The sequence below is a fragment of the Homarus americanus genome, unplaced genomic scaffold (genome assembly GCF_018991925.1).
Source record: "Homarus americanus isolate GMGI-L3 unplaced genomic scaffold, GMGI_Hamer_2.0 scaffold37292, whole genome shotgun sequence".
In the NCBI taxonomy this organism is placed as follows: Eukaryota; Metazoa; Arthropoda; class Malacostraca; order Decapoda; family Nephropidae; genus Homarus; species Homarus americanus.
This window is the reverse complement of record NW_024754672.1, coordinates 1-19,477: the sequence shown is the minus strand read 5'-3', so window position 1 is coordinate 19,477 and position 19,477 is coordinate 1. Positions and strand designations below refer to the sequence as shown.

General features: G+C 40.8%; 1 protein-coding gene across 1 annotated transcript; it reads right to left on the bottom strand.

Annotated features, from left to right (window-relative positions):
* Nucleotides 1-1,119: 1,119 nt before the first annotated feature.
* LOC121855896 lies at nucleotides 1,120-1,647 on the bottom strand. Its single transcript, XM_042351067.1, has one exon. It carries the CDS (start codon nucleotides 1,645-1,647, stop codon nucleotides 1,120-1,122), a length of 528 nt encoding a protein of 175 aa, XP_042207001.1.
* Between the last annotated feature and the right edge of the window lie 17,830 nt (nucleotides 1,648-19,477).

Here is a 19,477-nt window from a genome sequence, read left to right as displayed (position 1 = left end):
AGTATATACCTGGCGTTAAATGTTTTCCTAATTACTCTACCACTTTTCCTCAAGGTGTGTCTTAGTGTATAATTAAGGTTAGGTGGGGCAGGGGAGAATGAAATTAACGGTTGTGGGCCCCAGAGAGATAAGAACATAAGAACATAAGAATGGAGGAAACTGCAGCGGGCCTATTGGCCCATACTGGGCAGTCCCGTTTACACCCAACCCCTATTGCTCATATGAGCATCCAACCTATGTTTAAAGCAATTCAGCGTATTCGAGTTAATGATGATATTTGGTAACTTGTTCCATTCATCCACTACTCTGTTTCCAAACCAGTGTTTACCTATTTCACGCCTAAATCTAAATTTGTCTAATTTAAAACCATTGTTACGAGTTCGCTCCTGGTTGGATAGTTTGAGTACCTTTGTAATGTCCCCTGTTTAGCCCTGCCTTCCACTTATACACCTCTATCAGGTCGCCCCTCGCTCTACGTCTCTCAAGGGAGTGCAAATTAAGATGCTTTAACCTGTCTCTATACTCAAGGTTCCTAATGCCCAGGATTAGTCTTGTCATTCTCCTCTGAATTCTTTCCAAGGATTCTATATCCATTCTGTAATACGGTGACCAGAACTGAACTGCGTAATCCAGGTGTGGTCTCACAAGAGCAAGATACAGTTTTAGGATGACCTCGCTAGTCTTGTAACTAACACTCCTTTGTATGAACCCAAGTACTTTATTAGCCTTGTTACGAGCAAAAACACATTGTTTACTTGGCTTAAGGTTCCTACTTATCATTACTCCTAAATCTCTCTCGCAGTCGGATTTCTCTATGGCATCGTTGTTCATCTGGTATCTGGTTTCCCTGTTTACATCTCCTATACTGAGTACTTTACATTTGTCGACGTTGAATTTCATCTGCCATTTTTCAGACCATTCGAAAAATTTGTTTAGATCTTCCTGTAGTTTTGCCGAGTCCTCGTCAGATTTGATAACACGTTTGAATAGATAGATAGATAGATAGATATGTGTGTGTATGTGTGTGTGTGTGTGTGTGTGTGTGTGTGTGTTTTCGCAGGTGTGTGGTTGTCTGGGTGTTAGTACAGCAGGTGTGTGGTTGTCTGGTGACCAGAATAATCAAAATAGACCGAGATCGTCTGGTGAGTGAAGGTGGAGGCGGGTCTGGATGTCTTGAAGGGCGACCCAATCGGTCTGCTCGTACCAGTCATCGTCGGGCGGGATGCGTTCACTCATCCCGACGTCGATGAGATGACAGGTGTAAGGTGACGTGGAGGTGTCGATGATGACGTTGCCGGCGTGGAGGTCCAGGTGGCTGTAACCAGCACCGTGAAACTCGGCAAGGGCAACGCAGGTTGCGTCGTAGGCCTCCTGACGATGGTGGACTTGGTACCTGAAGTGGTGTAAGATTGTTGAGAGAGTCACACCCCGGCAGTACTGCATGACGATGGCGTGGGGATCGGTTGTGACGCCGTACAAGATAGGCGCGCCCCCCGTCCCGGCCAGCTCGTGTAGGACGCGGGCCTCCTTGGTGTTGTCCTTGCCGGAATGGAGGATCTTCACTACCACTTCAGTCACGTCCCCGTTGTCTAGGGTGAGCTGACCATGGTGGCTCACCCCGTACCTACCGGTCCCAACCTTACCCATGAGACTAAGATGGTCCCAGGTAAGCTGAGGCAGATCCCGTCCTCCACTGGAGGAGGTGGTGGAGCTGGAGGAGGTGTGGGAGCTGGAGGAGGTGTGGGGGATGGAGGAGGAGGTGGGTGTTGAGGAGGTCTTGCGGGGAATAGTAGTGACCCGGACGAGAGAAACCTGGGCTTCTTGTCCCTTGTTATCCACGATATGGTTCTTGTCCATCTCGTACAATTATATATATTTTTTTACCAATCAACTATTGAGGTAAACTCTGAATTTGAGGAGTTTTAATACTTTACTGTATATTGAGCTTGGAATATTGAACATAACTGTAGTAAGATCTATATTATCACAACTATTTCACAGTTTTAATTGTAGAAGTGGAGAGACAACTGTTAATAATGTGTTCCTTCACCTTGTACCTAAAAATTGACAATTGCATCATCTGGAATTATTTTAACATTCATCGACATACAAGGTGTCCACATTAAGATGAAGCAACTTTGAAGCCTTCTATATTTTTTGGTGTAAATGTCAGGATGTTGATTCTTGCACAGTTATCGTACCATATATCTAACTTTCTATGCTTAGTGTGTTGTGTTGTGTGTGTGTGTGTGTGTGTGTGTGTGTGTGTGTGTGTGTGTGACTGAATTATGATGACCCGCACAAGAAAAGTCGAAATGTTTTTTATGGATGGCTGAACTGAAGTCACCTACCCTGGTGCAACGACGATTCTATACAACGTTGGCAAGGAACCACCGACCCTAAGAGACTGGCAGTGTTCTAAAATAACCAGGTGGAGGAAAGCCCAAAACATCGGAGGAAGATGTTGAACAATTACATCACCTTGTCTTCCGCACGAGATTAGAGTTGATTAGTTTGGGTGAGGTTAAGTTAGGTTAGGTTAGGTTAGATTTGTAAAGAATCATTCTATTTTCGGCCATCGTGAGAGACAATGTGGCGAAATTTGTCAGTACGATCAGCCACTATCACAGTTCAGTGCAGGGCCATCAAACAGCTGGGTTTTCCCTGTTGTCCAAAATACCTTACATAACCGTCTTTATGTACTCGTGTGTATGGGAGTGTAGGCCTAGCTCAGCCCTAGCTCGTTGTTGTCTTGACAAGCTCATCTAGCATGGTGAGTACTCGTAAGCTATTTGGCTTTGAGGACAAGCTCATCTAGCATGGTGAGTACTCGTAAGCTATTTGGCTTTGAGGACATCATACTATTCTCCTCGTATGAAAGTTAAATAAAGAGACTGTTTACCTCCGTGCTGGGACACTCTGACCTTTCTTTTCTGGCGGGTTGTGGTGGACAGTGGTGTTTTGGCTTCGAGGCGAACGGCAGGAAAACTATCTTTAAATAAGAAGATCAATTTTGAGACTTCTGCTTACCATTAAACAGATTCAACTAGATTCACCCAGCAGTCGAAAAGCTACGAAGCGGGAGAAAGTTACTCTCGTTAAAGCTGTTGGAGTCGTGCCTATTAATCCATGGAGAATATCCCATAAAATACTGTTCCATTGTTCAAAATTCCAACACTAAAATATAAACTCTAGGCGTCATAGAATACAGGCACTAGAAACTTCATGTCAGATTAATATAAATGTAACAGCTATCACATCGCTGTGTGTTAGTTCTCGTTGGGCGACGTATAAAAATCTGCTTCATTGTGCAGTTATAGGACTCTCTTTATATTTTTTATGCAAGTCATATTTTAATTTTTACTCTACTTTTAATGTAAACAAATTTACATTATTAACACATACACAATAAATTTTCAATTGGATGAAACTCCTTGATGCAGAAACCCTCATTATCGCTACCACACTTGGTTATCTTTTTTCAATAAACCCACAATCAACGTCTTCAGTAAAGCTACGTTATCTTCATTACGCCCCGTTTCTCTTCTACATCGAGTCAATATCCCTTTCATTAAGTCATCGTTGCATTTTTCATTCATTCCTTGTCATCTTTAGTAAATCTATTATACTGACGCTGGTGTTTTGATTACAGAAGTGTGGGTTGTTGTTGGTGGTGGTGATAGCGGTGGCTGTGCCCGCTCTGGGCCAGGAGAGCACCACCGCGGCACCCCAATGTTCTCAAGAGATTTCCGACAAGTGCCCTCCAGTTGATGGTTCTAGTGGGTACCTGTTGTGAAGGCTCTATGTGTGTTTTTTATTTGCATCATACTAGTATATATCAATAATCCGTGTATTGTGTGTGTGCATCACACCCACCCGTGTATTTTGCATGTGCATCATATAACAGTATACCCGGTTGGACATTTGAGAATTTTGCAGAGCCTATCTGATATCGGGAGTTTTATTGTCCAGTTGAATGTTTAGTGAATACCCCAAGGTGGAAATCCTTGTAAGCCGACGATCAGTGATTTGTGTCGCATTTATATCGGTGTTCACAACTATCATACTCATAGCTCAGCTGACCCAGTTAGCCTGAAACTGTTCATTTGGTTACTTACTTGACCTGGATGAAAAAAAATAATTATGTTTGATTTACACCGTTTTCAATACAGAATCTGATTTGCACAGAGTTCTCAACAGTGCATTACAAATCTGCGTGAAATACCATTAACCAAATAAAAATGTGGAAGCATGTTAGACCCTTGTGAGAGATTAATGTCTTTGACACTTAAAACTTTGTCTCCCCCTGTTCACACACACACAAACACACACACGGTAATGAATGCCATGTTGATAAATAAGACTTATGGAAGACATCATATTCGTTCGTCTTCAGTTATTTCTGATATTTATAACTTGATTTTCTTGATTCTGAGGTCTATCTCTTGTAAATCTGTGTAGCAGATGCATTGGCCAGTCATATCTGTATGTTAAGGGTCATGGCCAAAGATCAACTAAAAGCCAAGTTTCTCAATTACTGTCCAATATCTTTCTTGTTTTAAAATCCATGACTCATAACCAACAAAACGCCCAACAACTATGTGATCTCTCTGTCTCTCTTACCAGTGCCCGAGTTCTTCTCGGACCCTGAAGACTGCGCAAGCTATTGTGAGTGCTCAGGCGGTCTGGCTTTCCAATTCCGGTGCGTGAAGTACACCCTCTACAACGACGAACTCCACCTGTGTAATTGGGAGAGCATGGTCAACTGTGATGACCGCCCGATTCTGCCCTGAGCACCAGACACAAGAACTTTCCTTCTTGGTAATATTTGTGGATTTGGATTATATTTTTGATCATATAAAGTATTTATTTTATATAACCTCTACATTATTGATAATATTCTCTGCAATTTCTCCTGTTTTCATACGGGGGCATAGACGTATGGACACAAACTAGCGCGCCTGAAAATCAGGAAGGAATGTATGTTTAGAAAACAAAATTAATGTTCTTGTTATAAACATGTTGGTTCACTAAACTTGAACTCATTGTGCTATAGAAAATTCATCTTATTAATTCTGTACAAGTGTACAGGAAATAGATATATTCCTGCATACTTTGTCTTACATTACTCACCCAATAAAACGACGTATGCTGCATGTCTTTCCCGGATTATAACTGATATGAGGGAAGCGCTGTTGAGCAAAAACCACACCTCAGTGTACAGTATACCAGGCCATTATACCCACTAAGTTATTAATCAGAGAACACTGTTAGTCCTGGTTAATGACAAGCACCTAGTAAATTAAAAACAAAGTTTCTGAGTACGAAGGGGAAGGGCAGACTCAATACAGAGCAGGCGAAGACAAACATGGACGGCGTCACGGTCGATTCTGTCGTATTAGGAAGTGTTGTGCGTAGACGTGTAGTTACTTGCTTCTGTACACAAAAGGCTGAAACTACGAGTTGAAGGAAAACATTCAAGGATGAACACGAAAATTATTGACCAAAGAGAACTCCGACGGCCAAGTTGTGTGGTTACATGAAGTACATTATATGAAAGTAAAACATTGTTTGCTGGTATTTATTTTGTGTGACGCTATGAACGTGTCTGAATATTTTTAAGTGTGTTTGTGTGTTCTTATATTTTTGTTCGTTTGTGCACCTGAACACAGAAAGATGGTTAGTTGCGCTGTTTGTTATTTGTTGACCAGACGAAACTTAAAGACAATAATGACCAATTTCGCTGGCCAAATACGGGTTTTCTTTAGTTTTCAATCATATTAGCAAAAGTGTTAATCTACAGGTCAAAAACACTACCATGCTACTCCTGGATTGACACTTTAAGCTTAAATTTATCTCCACTGCCGTGTGTTTGTTCTAACATTAAGATGGAAATCCAGTTTTCCTCCCTACGTCATTTCCCTTTCTATCGAACCACTAAGCGTTGAATTTATAATTAGCACTCGTTGATTGTTTCCTGCTAAAAGCCGACTGTTCACTGACTTGTTCCGCTATTGTCGAAGCTCAGGAGACGAGTAGACAAAATACACTCTTGCCAACAATTGTAGTTCTCGACCAATTAGGTATTATTTTAGTTATGTACAACCATCTCCTTCTCATTCTTGTTATCATATTCGGGAGCACATGTCACCTGCTCACTTTTTTTACAACCGACCCACTCTATCCGAGCGTATTCTCTCGTCCACAAAAATCGTAAAGTTACACCAAAGGGTTAACCCCCCCCCCCCTCCCATCTAGAAAGTTAGGTTAGGTTAAGTGGGTTTCTTTTGTTGGTTAGGTCAGGTTCTCTTAGGTTCATTATTATTCACTTGTGACAGAAGTAAATAGAATGAATGTTAGTCAAAATGATGAGCTCTATCTATTGCACGTGTTAAAAATCCCAGATGCCATGCTTTCATATGGCTCTGAAAAGTGGTCTTACGTTTTGACATATATTATAAGTTCTGACTCTGCCCTCCAGGGGGCCCAGAAACCAACGTGGAATCTTAGGTCTCCACCCCATGTAACGATTCTAGATTTGACAGTATACGCTGTAGGAGAATGGAAAAACGCGAGAGGCCAGGGAGTTCTGTAGACATTGAACATGATGAAAGTGTTGGGAATTTTGGAAAGTTATATCTGTAATTAGGTTTCATTACGCCACTAGGGTGTGTCATACGGAGGCGAATTTTTTTTTTTTAGTTTGAAAAATCGGCCCATGGTATTAATGATGTAGTTCTATGTGCAGAATCATGTGATATCTTCAGATTTGAAAAGTTTTTATTTTTTGCTAGGTAAATTTTAACTTGAAATCTTATGAAATTCAGTATTCCCACCCTTTTACCAACACCACTAAATAGCTTATTTAAAGTAAAGTAAATGTATCAGGTTAATTTATTAGGATGAAAATGATCCAGAATAGTGAAACGAATGATCTTGACACATTTATTAAATTTAATATTCCTTTAGAAAACAAAATCATCAAATACAAAAACCGGTTTTACTACTACGACCCGGTGTTGCTGCACACCAAAGAGAACATGTCTTTCTTACTTCTGTTTCTACTCATCACCTCCCTGCTGACCACCTGAGCTCGGATGTAGCCTTCCCTCCTCTCCTGGCTGTACATGTGACTGCTGGCCTCGCTCACTTGCTGTACACAACGCTCTATACTCTGGGTGTGCAAGGGCCAGGCAGAGACATGCATGGGGTTGTCCAGGAAAGCTCTGACTTGAACATTGGTGAGGCTGCAGGTAAGAGGGGGCTCACTGCCAGCCTGGATGTTATCCAGATCTATGAGATCAGTGAGGGTCTTGGCACCTATCAGTGAGGGTCTTGGCACCTAGATTGACTTCAGGAGTCTTCCTGACCCTGAAGGAATCGTCACCAACTGATTCGTCATGCCCAGATCCTCTCTATAAGTCTCTCATATCCAAGATCTTTGACTGCCACTCTTCTCCCTCCCTCATCCTTATTGCAGAGCATTGTCTGCAGAACTGCCTCGATGAGCATACCAGGAAGATCTCCTCACAGTCTGCTCCACAACTGAACAACCTTCCCCAGCTGACTTCAGAGCCAAGCTGAAGAGAACATGCTCGACCTTCGGAGAACGATGACTTGATCTTGGTGTTTGAACCAATTTGGCAAGCCAGACACCAAATTGACCAGGTTGTAGTTGGTTCTTCAGTTTATGATGAGCGACTCCAAATTCTGCAGAACCTGAGAGCCGTTGTGAGCCACCCAGAATGTGAGACTGACCTATCTGCAGGTAAGCAAGCTCATCAGGCAGGACCCCAGTTTCACTGCAAATCATGTAACCATAGTACTGGTCAGTACTCAGGTCGTCAATGACAGTATGTGCAAGCTCAACGAGTGGAGGGCCAACTGTGATTTTTTTTCAAAGCTCGGATTTATTTCTAACTCAGTGGCAGAGTCCAGCATCTTACCAAGAGGACCAGACCATCTGTTGTTTGAAAAGAGTCTTGCCATCCAAAGCCTCTGATCAGATGTCTGAGTGGCAACTCGTTGGTGTGGAGGTCACAAACAATCCAGACCAGCTTCCTCCCAATCTTCCGCTCTATCCACTGTATGACCCCCCTCACCCTGTGTTCGTGTTGGTGCTGTCCCCTCCAATGGCCTGCAGGGCCTGGCTCCATGCCCTCTGGAGCCAAAGTCCACAATGTTATCTGCCACTATCTCAGCTGGTTTCCTGATGTCATCTTTTCTGGAGTGAAATGCCACAAAATACTTCCCTCCCTGGTTCATCAGAACAGGAGTAGTGTTCCCTCCTTCACCATGGCAGGAAACAACTTGTCAGAATCTCTCCAACTGCGAATGACTTAGTGTCATCCCTTCTCCCATCAAAGAACAAACAATTGATTCCATTTTTCTCTTATCCCCTTATCAAACTCCTCCTTTCTAGGTTACTGGACAAGTTTCTCCTGAGCTCTCCTTACTTTGTTATGATCTATCACCAGGTGAACATCTTCATCGTGTTACCAAAGTTCACCGTCAATCCAGCAGCTGTTGCTATCTCTGCGCTTCTCTGAGACCAGTGTGGTGTCGTGATGCTGCCAGAGCTATGCTCGATATCTTTTCCTATTCGAATCTTATGCCTGGAAGGTTTGGGATCATTATTTTCTGCTAGGGACAAAGTCACCATTCTCCTGGTCAGCACTCGGATCAGCCATGGGGAAGTCACTAAACTCTGAATCCTAGCTTTTGACTCCAATCATCGGCCTTTTACTCTCATCCTGGGCCTCTTCAAGTCTCTTTTCCTCGGCAACTTTCTCCTTCTTCGCCTCTCTTGCAGCCTCCCGTCTCTTGGACCCGGAATATCTTGGCTAGAAATCAAGGAGAGCCCCTATACTGCCAGTCTTCTTCTGTGCTTGACAAATGCCAATTGATCACAGGAATCTTCGCGTCTCACGCTTGCAAACAGGAGATGTGGGCCTCGGATTTCCATACGTCACGATCGCATCCCAAACTCAGGACAGAGAACAATTGGGCACTTGCAAGTAATTATGTCAAATAACTGGTCCAGTTGCTTGGCAAAGCTGTCCTTAACTGCAAGTTTTCCTCTCCCAAGAGAGATATCTCTTGCCTTTTCCAACTGGCTAGCAGTCTCTCACTAATCTTCTTCTGACTTGTTATGACTGGAGGCTTGAACTGAGCGTTAGCCAGAGTGTACTGTGCCAACACAGCTTTCGTCATATCACTGGCAATGTCTTTGTTTGTGTAAGTTCTTTGGTTCTTTTCACTGATTTGCCTGATTAAAACACCGTATCTCAAAGCATATCTCAATGTAGGCAACTCCGACTTCAGGAGCTCTCTCCCAGACCCAAGATAGTGACTGAGATGGCTGGATTTTTGGTTCCTCGTCCTGACACAAGCAGCCATCGCAAATATTATCAACTTATAAATGCATCAGAATCTGAAACAGAAAAAAATATTGTTAGTTGGGTTGTCAAAGAATGAAGTCAGAAAGCAATGTTCACTATTTAATTGTAATGCACTAATGCAGCTGTACGTTAGATTTTCGATAAATTTCACGCTAAAATTTACCTAGCAAAAGGTTGCAAAATATTGAAACTGAAATTATTTTCTGTTTATATACACTAAAATCTACCAAAAAAGTGATGGGCCATTAGTTTTAGCTGATCTTCCCTCCTATGACACACCCTATTACGCCACTGTTCTTTTCCTAAAGTTACCGTGGTCGATTTTGTTGAGAGATGCTTCCTCATCATAAACGCAGAGGTTGCAGCCCATACTGTCTAGAATATCCAGGAGAATAGTGATATTACCGTCAGTGTATGAGGAGTAGAATTTAAATTAGGAACAGCATAAGACCATAATCGCTTAGGCAGGAAAAAGGATATATTCCCTTCCTTACGTTAAAAAAAGCTTATTCTAAATTTTGGTACTAGAAACACACTTAATAATCTTGATAATGACTTTTTAATAATATTCTCAGTTCTTCATAAATTCTGAAGCTGTAGACCTTCACCATGAGAGTAGTTTAATGTTTGGATCTATAACTGAATGATATGGAGCTCCTGCCACTGAGATACATAAAACTTTAACCTGTTTATCTGTTACTAGACACCTTAAATAGCCAGGATTTTCACTATTTTCTTATCAACATGGGACTCAGAGCCTTTCTTATATCTACTTTCATTCCCTTAGTTGTATCAAAGATAAATATCAAATGTCAGTAGTTACGGTGACTCACTGTACTCACTAAGCTGTTATAAAACATTATGAGTCATTGTGGTCACTGTAGATTCACTTTCGTAACTTGTGCGTATAAGGTGAAGGTGTGAGCAGGTGTGTGTTGTCTTAGCCTCGTCCTAAGGTTTCTATACGTCTCCTGCACCGAACTCTATATTATTTCCTATTTTCTTTGATGTTTCCGAGTCCCTAAATCAGCTCGACAAACAATGGGAGAGAAGTAAAGATGAAAGAAAGACATAATAACAAAAATATTGTCTTTCTCCTCCTGCGATGTTTTATTTTATTTCACCAAGACTTTGTTGAAGTTCCCAGAATTTCTCCTCATTTTAAGGATTTCCACAGATCCTGACATCCGGGGTCAATGTCCTGTGACAGACCTAAAACAGTAAGCCGGGGAATATAGCACACACTCTCCTCCCCCCATGCACACCTCACTCATGTCTTGACCAGGGCTATGATTACTTTCGGGAAATAAAGATCTAAGTGGTTGAGTTTCTCATTCACGGCGGAGAGAGACGTGTAGAGAGACATAAACAACCACTTTGAGATAGAACGAGACTTTGGGAGTAAGTCACCCACAAAAGTCCTGTCGCCTCTCCTCCTGAATCACGAACCTCGAGATTCAGACTCGTGAACCCAAAGCAGTAGACACCGATGCATTATTCTATCCATAAATGATTCGGATTTATGAGTCTGAATCTCGGGGTTCGTGGTTCAGGAGGAGACACGACAGGACTTTTGTGGGTGACTGTACCTGTGTCTCTCTACGGTTGGGTTTATTAATCAGACAACGCAATACATCTGAAGCAACTTGGGTTAAGATTCCTGAATACATTATAACCAAGACCATCTATTGATACTCTCCTACCAGCTACTATGTTCTCTGTGTGTCGATAGTTTTAATATTGTGGAGAACCTGCAGTAGAGAGTACATGAGAGGCATATCATCACTGTAGTACATAGTGAGTACATCATAAGTGTTCCTTACATACATTGTTTCTGGTTACGTTACTTCAGGGCCTTCTCCTCCATCTTCTCCTCCTTTTCCTCTTCCTCCCTCCTCCTTCTCCTCCTCCCCTCCTAGTGTTGTTCCCAATCGGACTATCGTGGCGACTTAGACATATTATTTTACATTTAATTTTCAGTATTCAGTTCTCTTCTTCTCAAGTTGTTAATACGAACTTTTATTAGACCTTTGTTTTCATTTTATCTTTCCTTAATCTTTCATTTTATTATATTGAAAATTATCTCTGATTATCACTCATGTTTCCTTCCTCCTGTTTACAATATAAGATAGTTTGGCTGTCCTAGGTGAGGTTACTCATATGACCGATATTTCATTAATTTTCCTCTATCTAAGAACACCTGTCATCTAGTCAAAGGGTAAAGTTAATAAGATATATTTCGAAACAATACTTAGTCATGTAAATAAGACCAGTTTATCGAATAAATTAAATGCCAAACTTACAAAAAAATAAATCATGCGACAAAACACATAACTGCAAAAACTGAAGTTTCAAAGTAGGAAAAAATGATGTGCATAAAAAATTAGAACAAAAACGATGAAAACGCGAGAGTAAAGGTAAATACAATGTGTTGTTTTAGAAGGAATACTGACGATCAGACTGGGCACATACCACGGTCCACAAGGCTCCATTTACTGTATACTGTTGACAGTGAGCGGTAGCCGACGGCCCTCCCTGGTAATTAGTCGGCAGACAAAGAGAGAGAAAACGAAAACAAAAATGTAGAAAGTGAATTTAGAATAAAAGTTTGATGATAAACTATAAAACTAATGACCATAAATCTTGACAATAAATTTATAGTTAATGTAAGCAACAAATGGTTAAGTCACCATGAATATCGGTTAAAGGTAAGGTTAAAATTAGTTAACTATAGATTTATTACCATTCCACTTTTGCTCACAGGTTAAATCTGTTCTTATATATCAAACTCTCTAAAGGATCTTTATTTACATATCACATTAACAAAGACGCCTTAAAGGTCTCCCTCACCTTAACAATATAATTTTTAGTCAGCTTGAAATAATCGCCAGAGAACACCAGTGGCCTTTGATATGTCTGTCCCTTTTACTACTTGGCTCACTATCTGCCCTGTTAGAGTCTTTAGTCCCGTTTTAGAGCCATCTGTATGTATAAAGGACAATATATATATGTGTGTGTGTGTGTGTGTGTGTGTGTGTGTGTGTGTGTGTGTGTGTGTGTGTGTGTGTGCACAATTTGTGAACCCCCAGAAGTGTCCCGAAGGTGGAATTTTCAAATGGGCCCCGTCCCCACTCCCCCCAAAACACAACTAAATTGGAGAATAACCCTCCCCCCACACCTAAAAGTAGTGTAGATGACAGTGTAGAGAGGGGGGAAATGGCCATGAAGGGACATGATATAAATGGACGTTTGGAAGGGGACTGAGAGGAGGAGGAGGGAAGCGAGGAGCAGAAAACGAGAGAGAGAGAGGAGAGGTAGAACACAGAGGGGTGGGGGGACACCACCATGTTAACACTGTCAACAAGCACCACACACAGGGACACCTCCTGACTGATGTTATTAATTCATAACAAATTCTCTGAGAACTAAATAATCACTTTTAAGGAATAATATTACCGTCAAAGTTTCATATAATTTTCAGTATTAATAATATTCACCAGAAGAAAACGGTCTATGCATTAAAATTAAGCTTAACGGAGGGAAAATATTTCACCGGTTTATCAACATCATATACAAAATAAATGCATTTCAGGATGAAGCATTTCTCCACACTGATGCAAATGTGAGCGAGCAGCGCCTGGGATATTAATGTGGTGACCGCCGTGTGCTGGTGCCGAGCTGGTACGAAAAATTTTCCTCTTGCCACAGTACCTGTCATTATCCCCTCAACACCTGGCTGTGAGTCCTCAACACTACAACACCTGGCATGCGAGTCCCTATATTGCCAAGTTATAATATATACAGTTGATAGAACAATGATCCTTTGTATTTCCACCGTTGTCTTTAAACTGACTCGTCATCTGTAAGTATAAACTATTGACTCATGAACAAATATTATGACCAGCAAGCGATGGTGTAGCTTATTAGCCATTCTTACTCTTGTTCTCACAGGTACGAGGAACCACGTTAATCATTTAATTTAATTTCCCTTTGTTTCATCCAGATAAGTTGGCTGTTAAGTGAGGGAGTATTGTTTGTCTTGGAGAAAGTTGGTCGTTCATAAAATCTTAACTCAGATTTCTCCTCAGGCTGAGACTAAGTGTGTGTGTTGATGAACAAGTTTCTGGTTAATTTGCTTACCCACGATTTTTGAGGAGTTAAAATGGTGGACAGACGATACATCATCTCTTGATCTGGAGTAAGTTAGGGAATTAAATCACCCACACACCCACACAGGCGTCAATGTCACATATCGTCAGCTGTTTTGTGTTAGTTTTAAGGATTTTTTTGTGGGCCAACTTAAAGACTCCTCTGTTGTTGTTGTTTTTCCCCAACTCCGGAAGTGACTAAATCCCTCACGCCCCATCTTGACTGTTTTCAATATTCATTTAAAAAGAAATCCCATCCTGGGAAAACTGTGGTGTCTGATATCTGAATGTACTGTAATCATGTCCAAAATTTTATATGTACACCAAAAATTCCGCTATTATTTTCTACTCTCTTCACCTGACTCCTCTCCCCCAGTTAAGCAACATTATACGATGAACATTATAACCAGAGGCCCTAAAACGGACACCTTAAATTTGATGGTGGCACTAATGTCTCCACTAATGAAGCAGTTAATTACCAAGAACATTATTAAGACACCAACAAGAGAATGAGGAAGTGCACTAAACCTGGTGCTGCTCTCTCCTCCCTCTATGTCTTCCTTGCTTCTTAAAGTTACCTGTCACTGTTGTTCTTTGTCAACAATATTAACTTTACTTCATTCCCTCAAACATTAGTCACTTGCTGTAATAAACTGGGAATAACTGATGACTAGAAACTTGAGTGTTATCACATTACTCTTGTTGTCTTACACGTTATACAGTAAAGATTTATTATGTGTTCTTTTGTAAACTCTTTTGGTCAAAGTCGCCCACCACAGTAACACACCACCACCAACACCACAGTAACACACCACAACCACAGTAACACACCACCACTACCACAGTAACACACAACCACCACCACCACATTAACGCACCACCATCACAGTAACAAACCATCACAATAACATAACACCACAGTAACATTAAACCACCACAGTAATACTACAACACCACAGTAACACAACACTAACACAATAAAACAATACCACCACAGTAACACAACACCACCATCACAGTAACACACCACCACAGCTAACAGTGAGCCATCGTCTCACTGTTAAATAGAACGAGGTCATAAAATGCCTGGAAGTCTGCCAAGGCGGAATGCGTGACCTGTAATCAATGCTGGTGACGACTTCAGCGAATCGAACTCTTAGGGCGACATTTCAATGGCTGTAAGAAGGAAGAGGAACAGTAAACTTAAAACGAAACTGTCAAGACGATGGATCACCTGGATTATGTAGACGACCGAAAGCGTCCGAACAATCTAGGACTAGTTGGAGTGGATCATCCCACTAAGAACTGGTGACATATTTATTACGTCGACACTTTAAACTTCCCAATATTAGTCTTGACCGGATAGAAGATGTCACCACCCAGCCCAGCTACCTCCTGATACCATGTTAAACTTCATCTCCTCTGACGGGATGACATGTTCCTCAAACTTAGGCAGGTGAAGGTATATGTTCCTCTATCAGCGACTACCTGCCTCCAGTTACATCTAATATCATCCACTAGTAGAGGAGTTAATTCAGTCCCCATTAACTCCAATTAGTCTCCGTTAAGTCCAATTAAATGTGTTCAGTCAAATTTAATCCCCATGCAATCCAATTCAGCAGCATAAACTGCAATTCATTCCCCATTTTCTGGAGTCCAATTCAATTACCATTCTATCTTTGGTCGAGTCCTTCACCACCCTGGAACGTCAGAGTCAATCAACTACATCACTATACATCATCATCAGAGACTCTCACTCGTAAAGTTAAGATTCAGATCTCAAGTTAAGACTCGGACACCCCCCCCCCCACCAAGGATCACCCACAGCTTCTTCCCTTAACCTAAAATGTACTTCAGGTATCAGTTGTTATAATTACATTTACCCCACCCTCCCCCCACCAAGGCATTACCATTACATAAAGTTCTTCCATCTTGCTGTTCCTTATATACAGGTATACCAATCATCCCACAATGATGACAAAGCGGTTTGAGGAATACATCTCTCACCTTAAACCACGAGGAACACACTTGTCACATTAAACCATGAAGACCACACCTGTCACCTTAAACCAAAAGAAACACACCTGTCATCTTAAACCAAAAGAAACATACCTGTCACCTTAAACCATGAGCAATACACCTGCCACCTTAAACCATGAGCAATACACCTTCTTCATCTCCTAGTCTCCTCCTCCTCCCTGTCACCTCGTTTCAGCTTTCTTGGCTACAATCTCTCACTACATCTTAAAAGTATTGGTGGTCTCGGGAAGTATGTAAAGTCTGAGATTGCTTTCCATGTAATCTTCAATTTCTCTCTCTACGTTTAAATATTAACAAGATTCCAGGACTAGATAACATTCCCCACTTGTTCCTAGAAAGTGTTTTGTTCTGTTCACACTACAGCTTCGTACTACAACCTGTGTATCGTCTTCATGACAACATAAAAATATATTTATATTATTTCCGCTAATACAAATTTATTTGATATTCCATGTAAAAAAAATTATGCATATCAGTAAATCGATTCACAAATCAGAGTAATGGAATATCCATTTCAATTCTGTATAAAGTTGGTTTACCAAAATATACTCTACGTGTGATAGAAATAAACAGAAAACGATAACCAGCATAAAAAAAATTTCGCTAACTTTTGTAACATTTTTGTTTTAATGAAACGATAGTAAAGTGTCGGGCAGAAGCGTAACAAATATGAGGTATATTATGTAAAGGCGTATCATCCTAACCTAAGACCAAACTTTTTCTCATGTTACAACTAATTTACCAGAGAGAATTACTATCACGTCTGTTTCGTAAACTGTCGTGACAGCGAAAACAATATTTGGGATTATAGTCCTCTTATTATATATTGTTTGGCTACTAAACTGTACACCTGTGTGTGTGTGTGTGTGTGTGTGTGTGTGTGTGTGTGCGTGTGTGTGTGTGCGTGTGTGTGTGTGTGCGTGTGTGTGTTGTATGTCCTTGTATGCGTGTGTACGAAATATTAAGTTTTAAGACTCATGTATTCTCTAATTATCTGTCTAAACTTTAGATAAAAGTAAAATTTTCCAGGTAAATTCCCTCACGTAACTGACATAAAGTTGACATGGGTTACATTACCTGCTAATTCTAAATGCCTAATGCAATTTGTGGTGCACTGTAGGTGATAATGTCCTAATGGAGGCAGGAGCTTTATGAACCGGTGTGAAAATTTACGCGTTTGGTAAAGTGAGCGTTTGTAGTTTCAACATAGTTTACTCTGTGGCTCTGAATTGATGAAATATTTACCTGAGAGTAACAATCACATGGTATTATATCAACCTATTATTTTTAACTTATGTGTATACCATTAAATGCCTGGGTGAATCCTGTTTTAAGATAAATAAGTTTTGAGAATCAGGCCACACAAAATACAATACAGTACATCAAATTAACATAGACATTTCAATTAATTATTATACACATGGTAAAGTGTCTTATTAGTCTATCATGTCAAAAGTTTAATGAAATATTCACAGCCACAGAGACCATTGTGTTACTCCTCCTGCCCCACCTCACTCACTCACCCCGTCAGTGTCCACTTTACCCAGCCGTCTGTCTCACAATTTAGTCCCGTCCTTAACTTACACTACATAACGGCGGACACCCGACTCCCCGTGTCTTGTTCCTCTCATCCACCACACCGTGACTCCCTCAATACACTAGTGAAGCCCTCGTTCTAGCAAACCCCGCTGCCTGTCGTCCACCAGTGTGTACTCGAGAGCTGAAGATATATTATGTGGTCACTGTATGAAATCTCAACTGGTGTATCTGTTCTCATGGAAAAACGAAAGATTCCTTAAGAAATTACTTTGAGTTGAAGTCCTGAACCTCTGGATGATGTCTAACGTGCGTCATATAACATCAACAACGCACACATCACTGGTGGTATGTAGGTAGTAAAGATGTCTAGCAGTGTGGCTCCATGCGTCTGATCACCTGCTGGAGCCAATAAGGATAGATCACACTGTAGACTAAACCTGTTTCCGGCACATAAGGAAGCAGTGTGGTCGGCACTGTTCTCGGACACCTTCACTTTCACAACTGTCAAATTAGGTACCCATTCATATCTGAGTGGACGTGGGGAGCCCCAGGTGCGAACTAACGACCCCTAGGGCATGAGGTAAGCGCTGCATCCACTCGGCAACCATATTCCAATAACCATGATGATGTACGAACACACACTACAATATACACTTCATCTTCCTAATTGCTCTCGTGTCAATACCTTCAGCACCATCCCTCACCTGTGAACCTGGACTACCTCACTCTTTATTTGTGTTGAAAACAGTTTAATTGGTCGCTCCTATATAGAGCTCGGGTGTTCGTCTTGTTACCGAAATATTTTGGAATTGAAAGTTAACAGCCACCTAATAGTGAGATTTACAAGTGTGTATAAACCTGAGATAAGGAAAAACAACACAATTTGGTATTATTATTGGTTTACAACACGGGATGTATCTTAGGAGGAGAGGACGATGAACAAACAGGACCATGTGAGACGTTATCAACACTCGACCCTTGGTGGAGGACGACACTCAGTCGTAAACAAGAATAACAATCTCCTCTGTAGAGCTAAGTATCTTGATAACTATTGTAAACAATTGTCTTGCCCATTTTCTCCTTCTCAGTCTATTTTTATCAATCAGTTTCTCTATTTCTCTTTCACACTGCCTGAATGTGTTCTAAGAGACCCTTCACCACAGAGAAGAGAATTAAAAGATCGTAAACGGAAATTGTTTATCCTGAACTGTTAGTAAACATTGTGTTATTTAATAGGATTATTCAAAAGGCTATGTAATAGGATTTTCTTATACTGTGACCATTCGATTTATTTTCTAATTATCCGTTTTATGATAATGATGTTGTTAGTGGTAGCAGTAGTAGTAGTAGTGGTAACATTAACTAAGTAGTAGCAGTAGCAGCAGTAATAATAGTAACAGCAGCACTATTACTATCATCATCACTTTGACTGACGACGACAGGTTAGGGTATAGGTTAAAGGTGTATATTGGGAGACTCAGTATATATCACATCGCTAAATGATCTCAGGCCGTAATAAGCGTTAGTGCTCGCCAGACAAATGACTTGGTCCTTTGACACAGGGGAAATTAATTCAACACAAACACCAACATTCACGAAAGGAAAATGAATCTTTAGGGCATTGCATGATAATCCCTGATCTGATTAACAAGTGATCTGATGGTTAGTACCTGTCAAACACTGATCTGAGGGGTAGTAAGTGATCTGATAGAACGAGTAGACGTCAGTATTGTTTTATCAACTTTTGTTCTTACTATAGACAAAAAACTATTCCCTAAAACGTCCGTGGAAGAAAAAAAACGAAAGTGAACAAAACAGCACAATGGAGAGCTTTTTTTTGTAGGGGGGGGGCGTCTGCTGCCTTGGCTTTGAACTGTTTTAAGTCACTGATGGGAGAGGAAATTCATTCAGGAAGAGAAGTTCACTTTTCAGCTGTCGAAAAAAATGGTTGGGAAAATCTTTGTTTCTATGTATGTCGCTTCTGGCCATTTTCTCTGCACGCTGGCTACTTGACGCCTATTGTACACATTACAACAGTTCTGAGAAACATCAAAATAATAAACGGGGAAATACAGACCAAAAACCCTTAAATTAAACTTCAGTAATTATCATTGGTGAATTTATGAAGTTAAGAACATGATGGCGTAAAGTTCTTATAAACGTAAAATAAAACACGAAATTTTTATCAACAAATCTATTAATATAAATAAGAAGGATTCCACAAGTCCTTCATAACGGAGTGTAATGTTATGAAGTCACTGAACCTCACTAAACACGCGTCATCAACAACACTGAATCGTTTACGGAAATTTTGTATGGGAATTATGGTTCTGTTGGAGTTATAAATTG

What these genes read in the sequence shown, in the direction of transcription:
- LOC121855896 (XM_042351067.1), bottom strand. Translation starts at nt 1,647, where the DNA reads ATGGGTAAGGTTGGGACCGGTAGGTACGGGGTGAGCCACCATGGTCAG.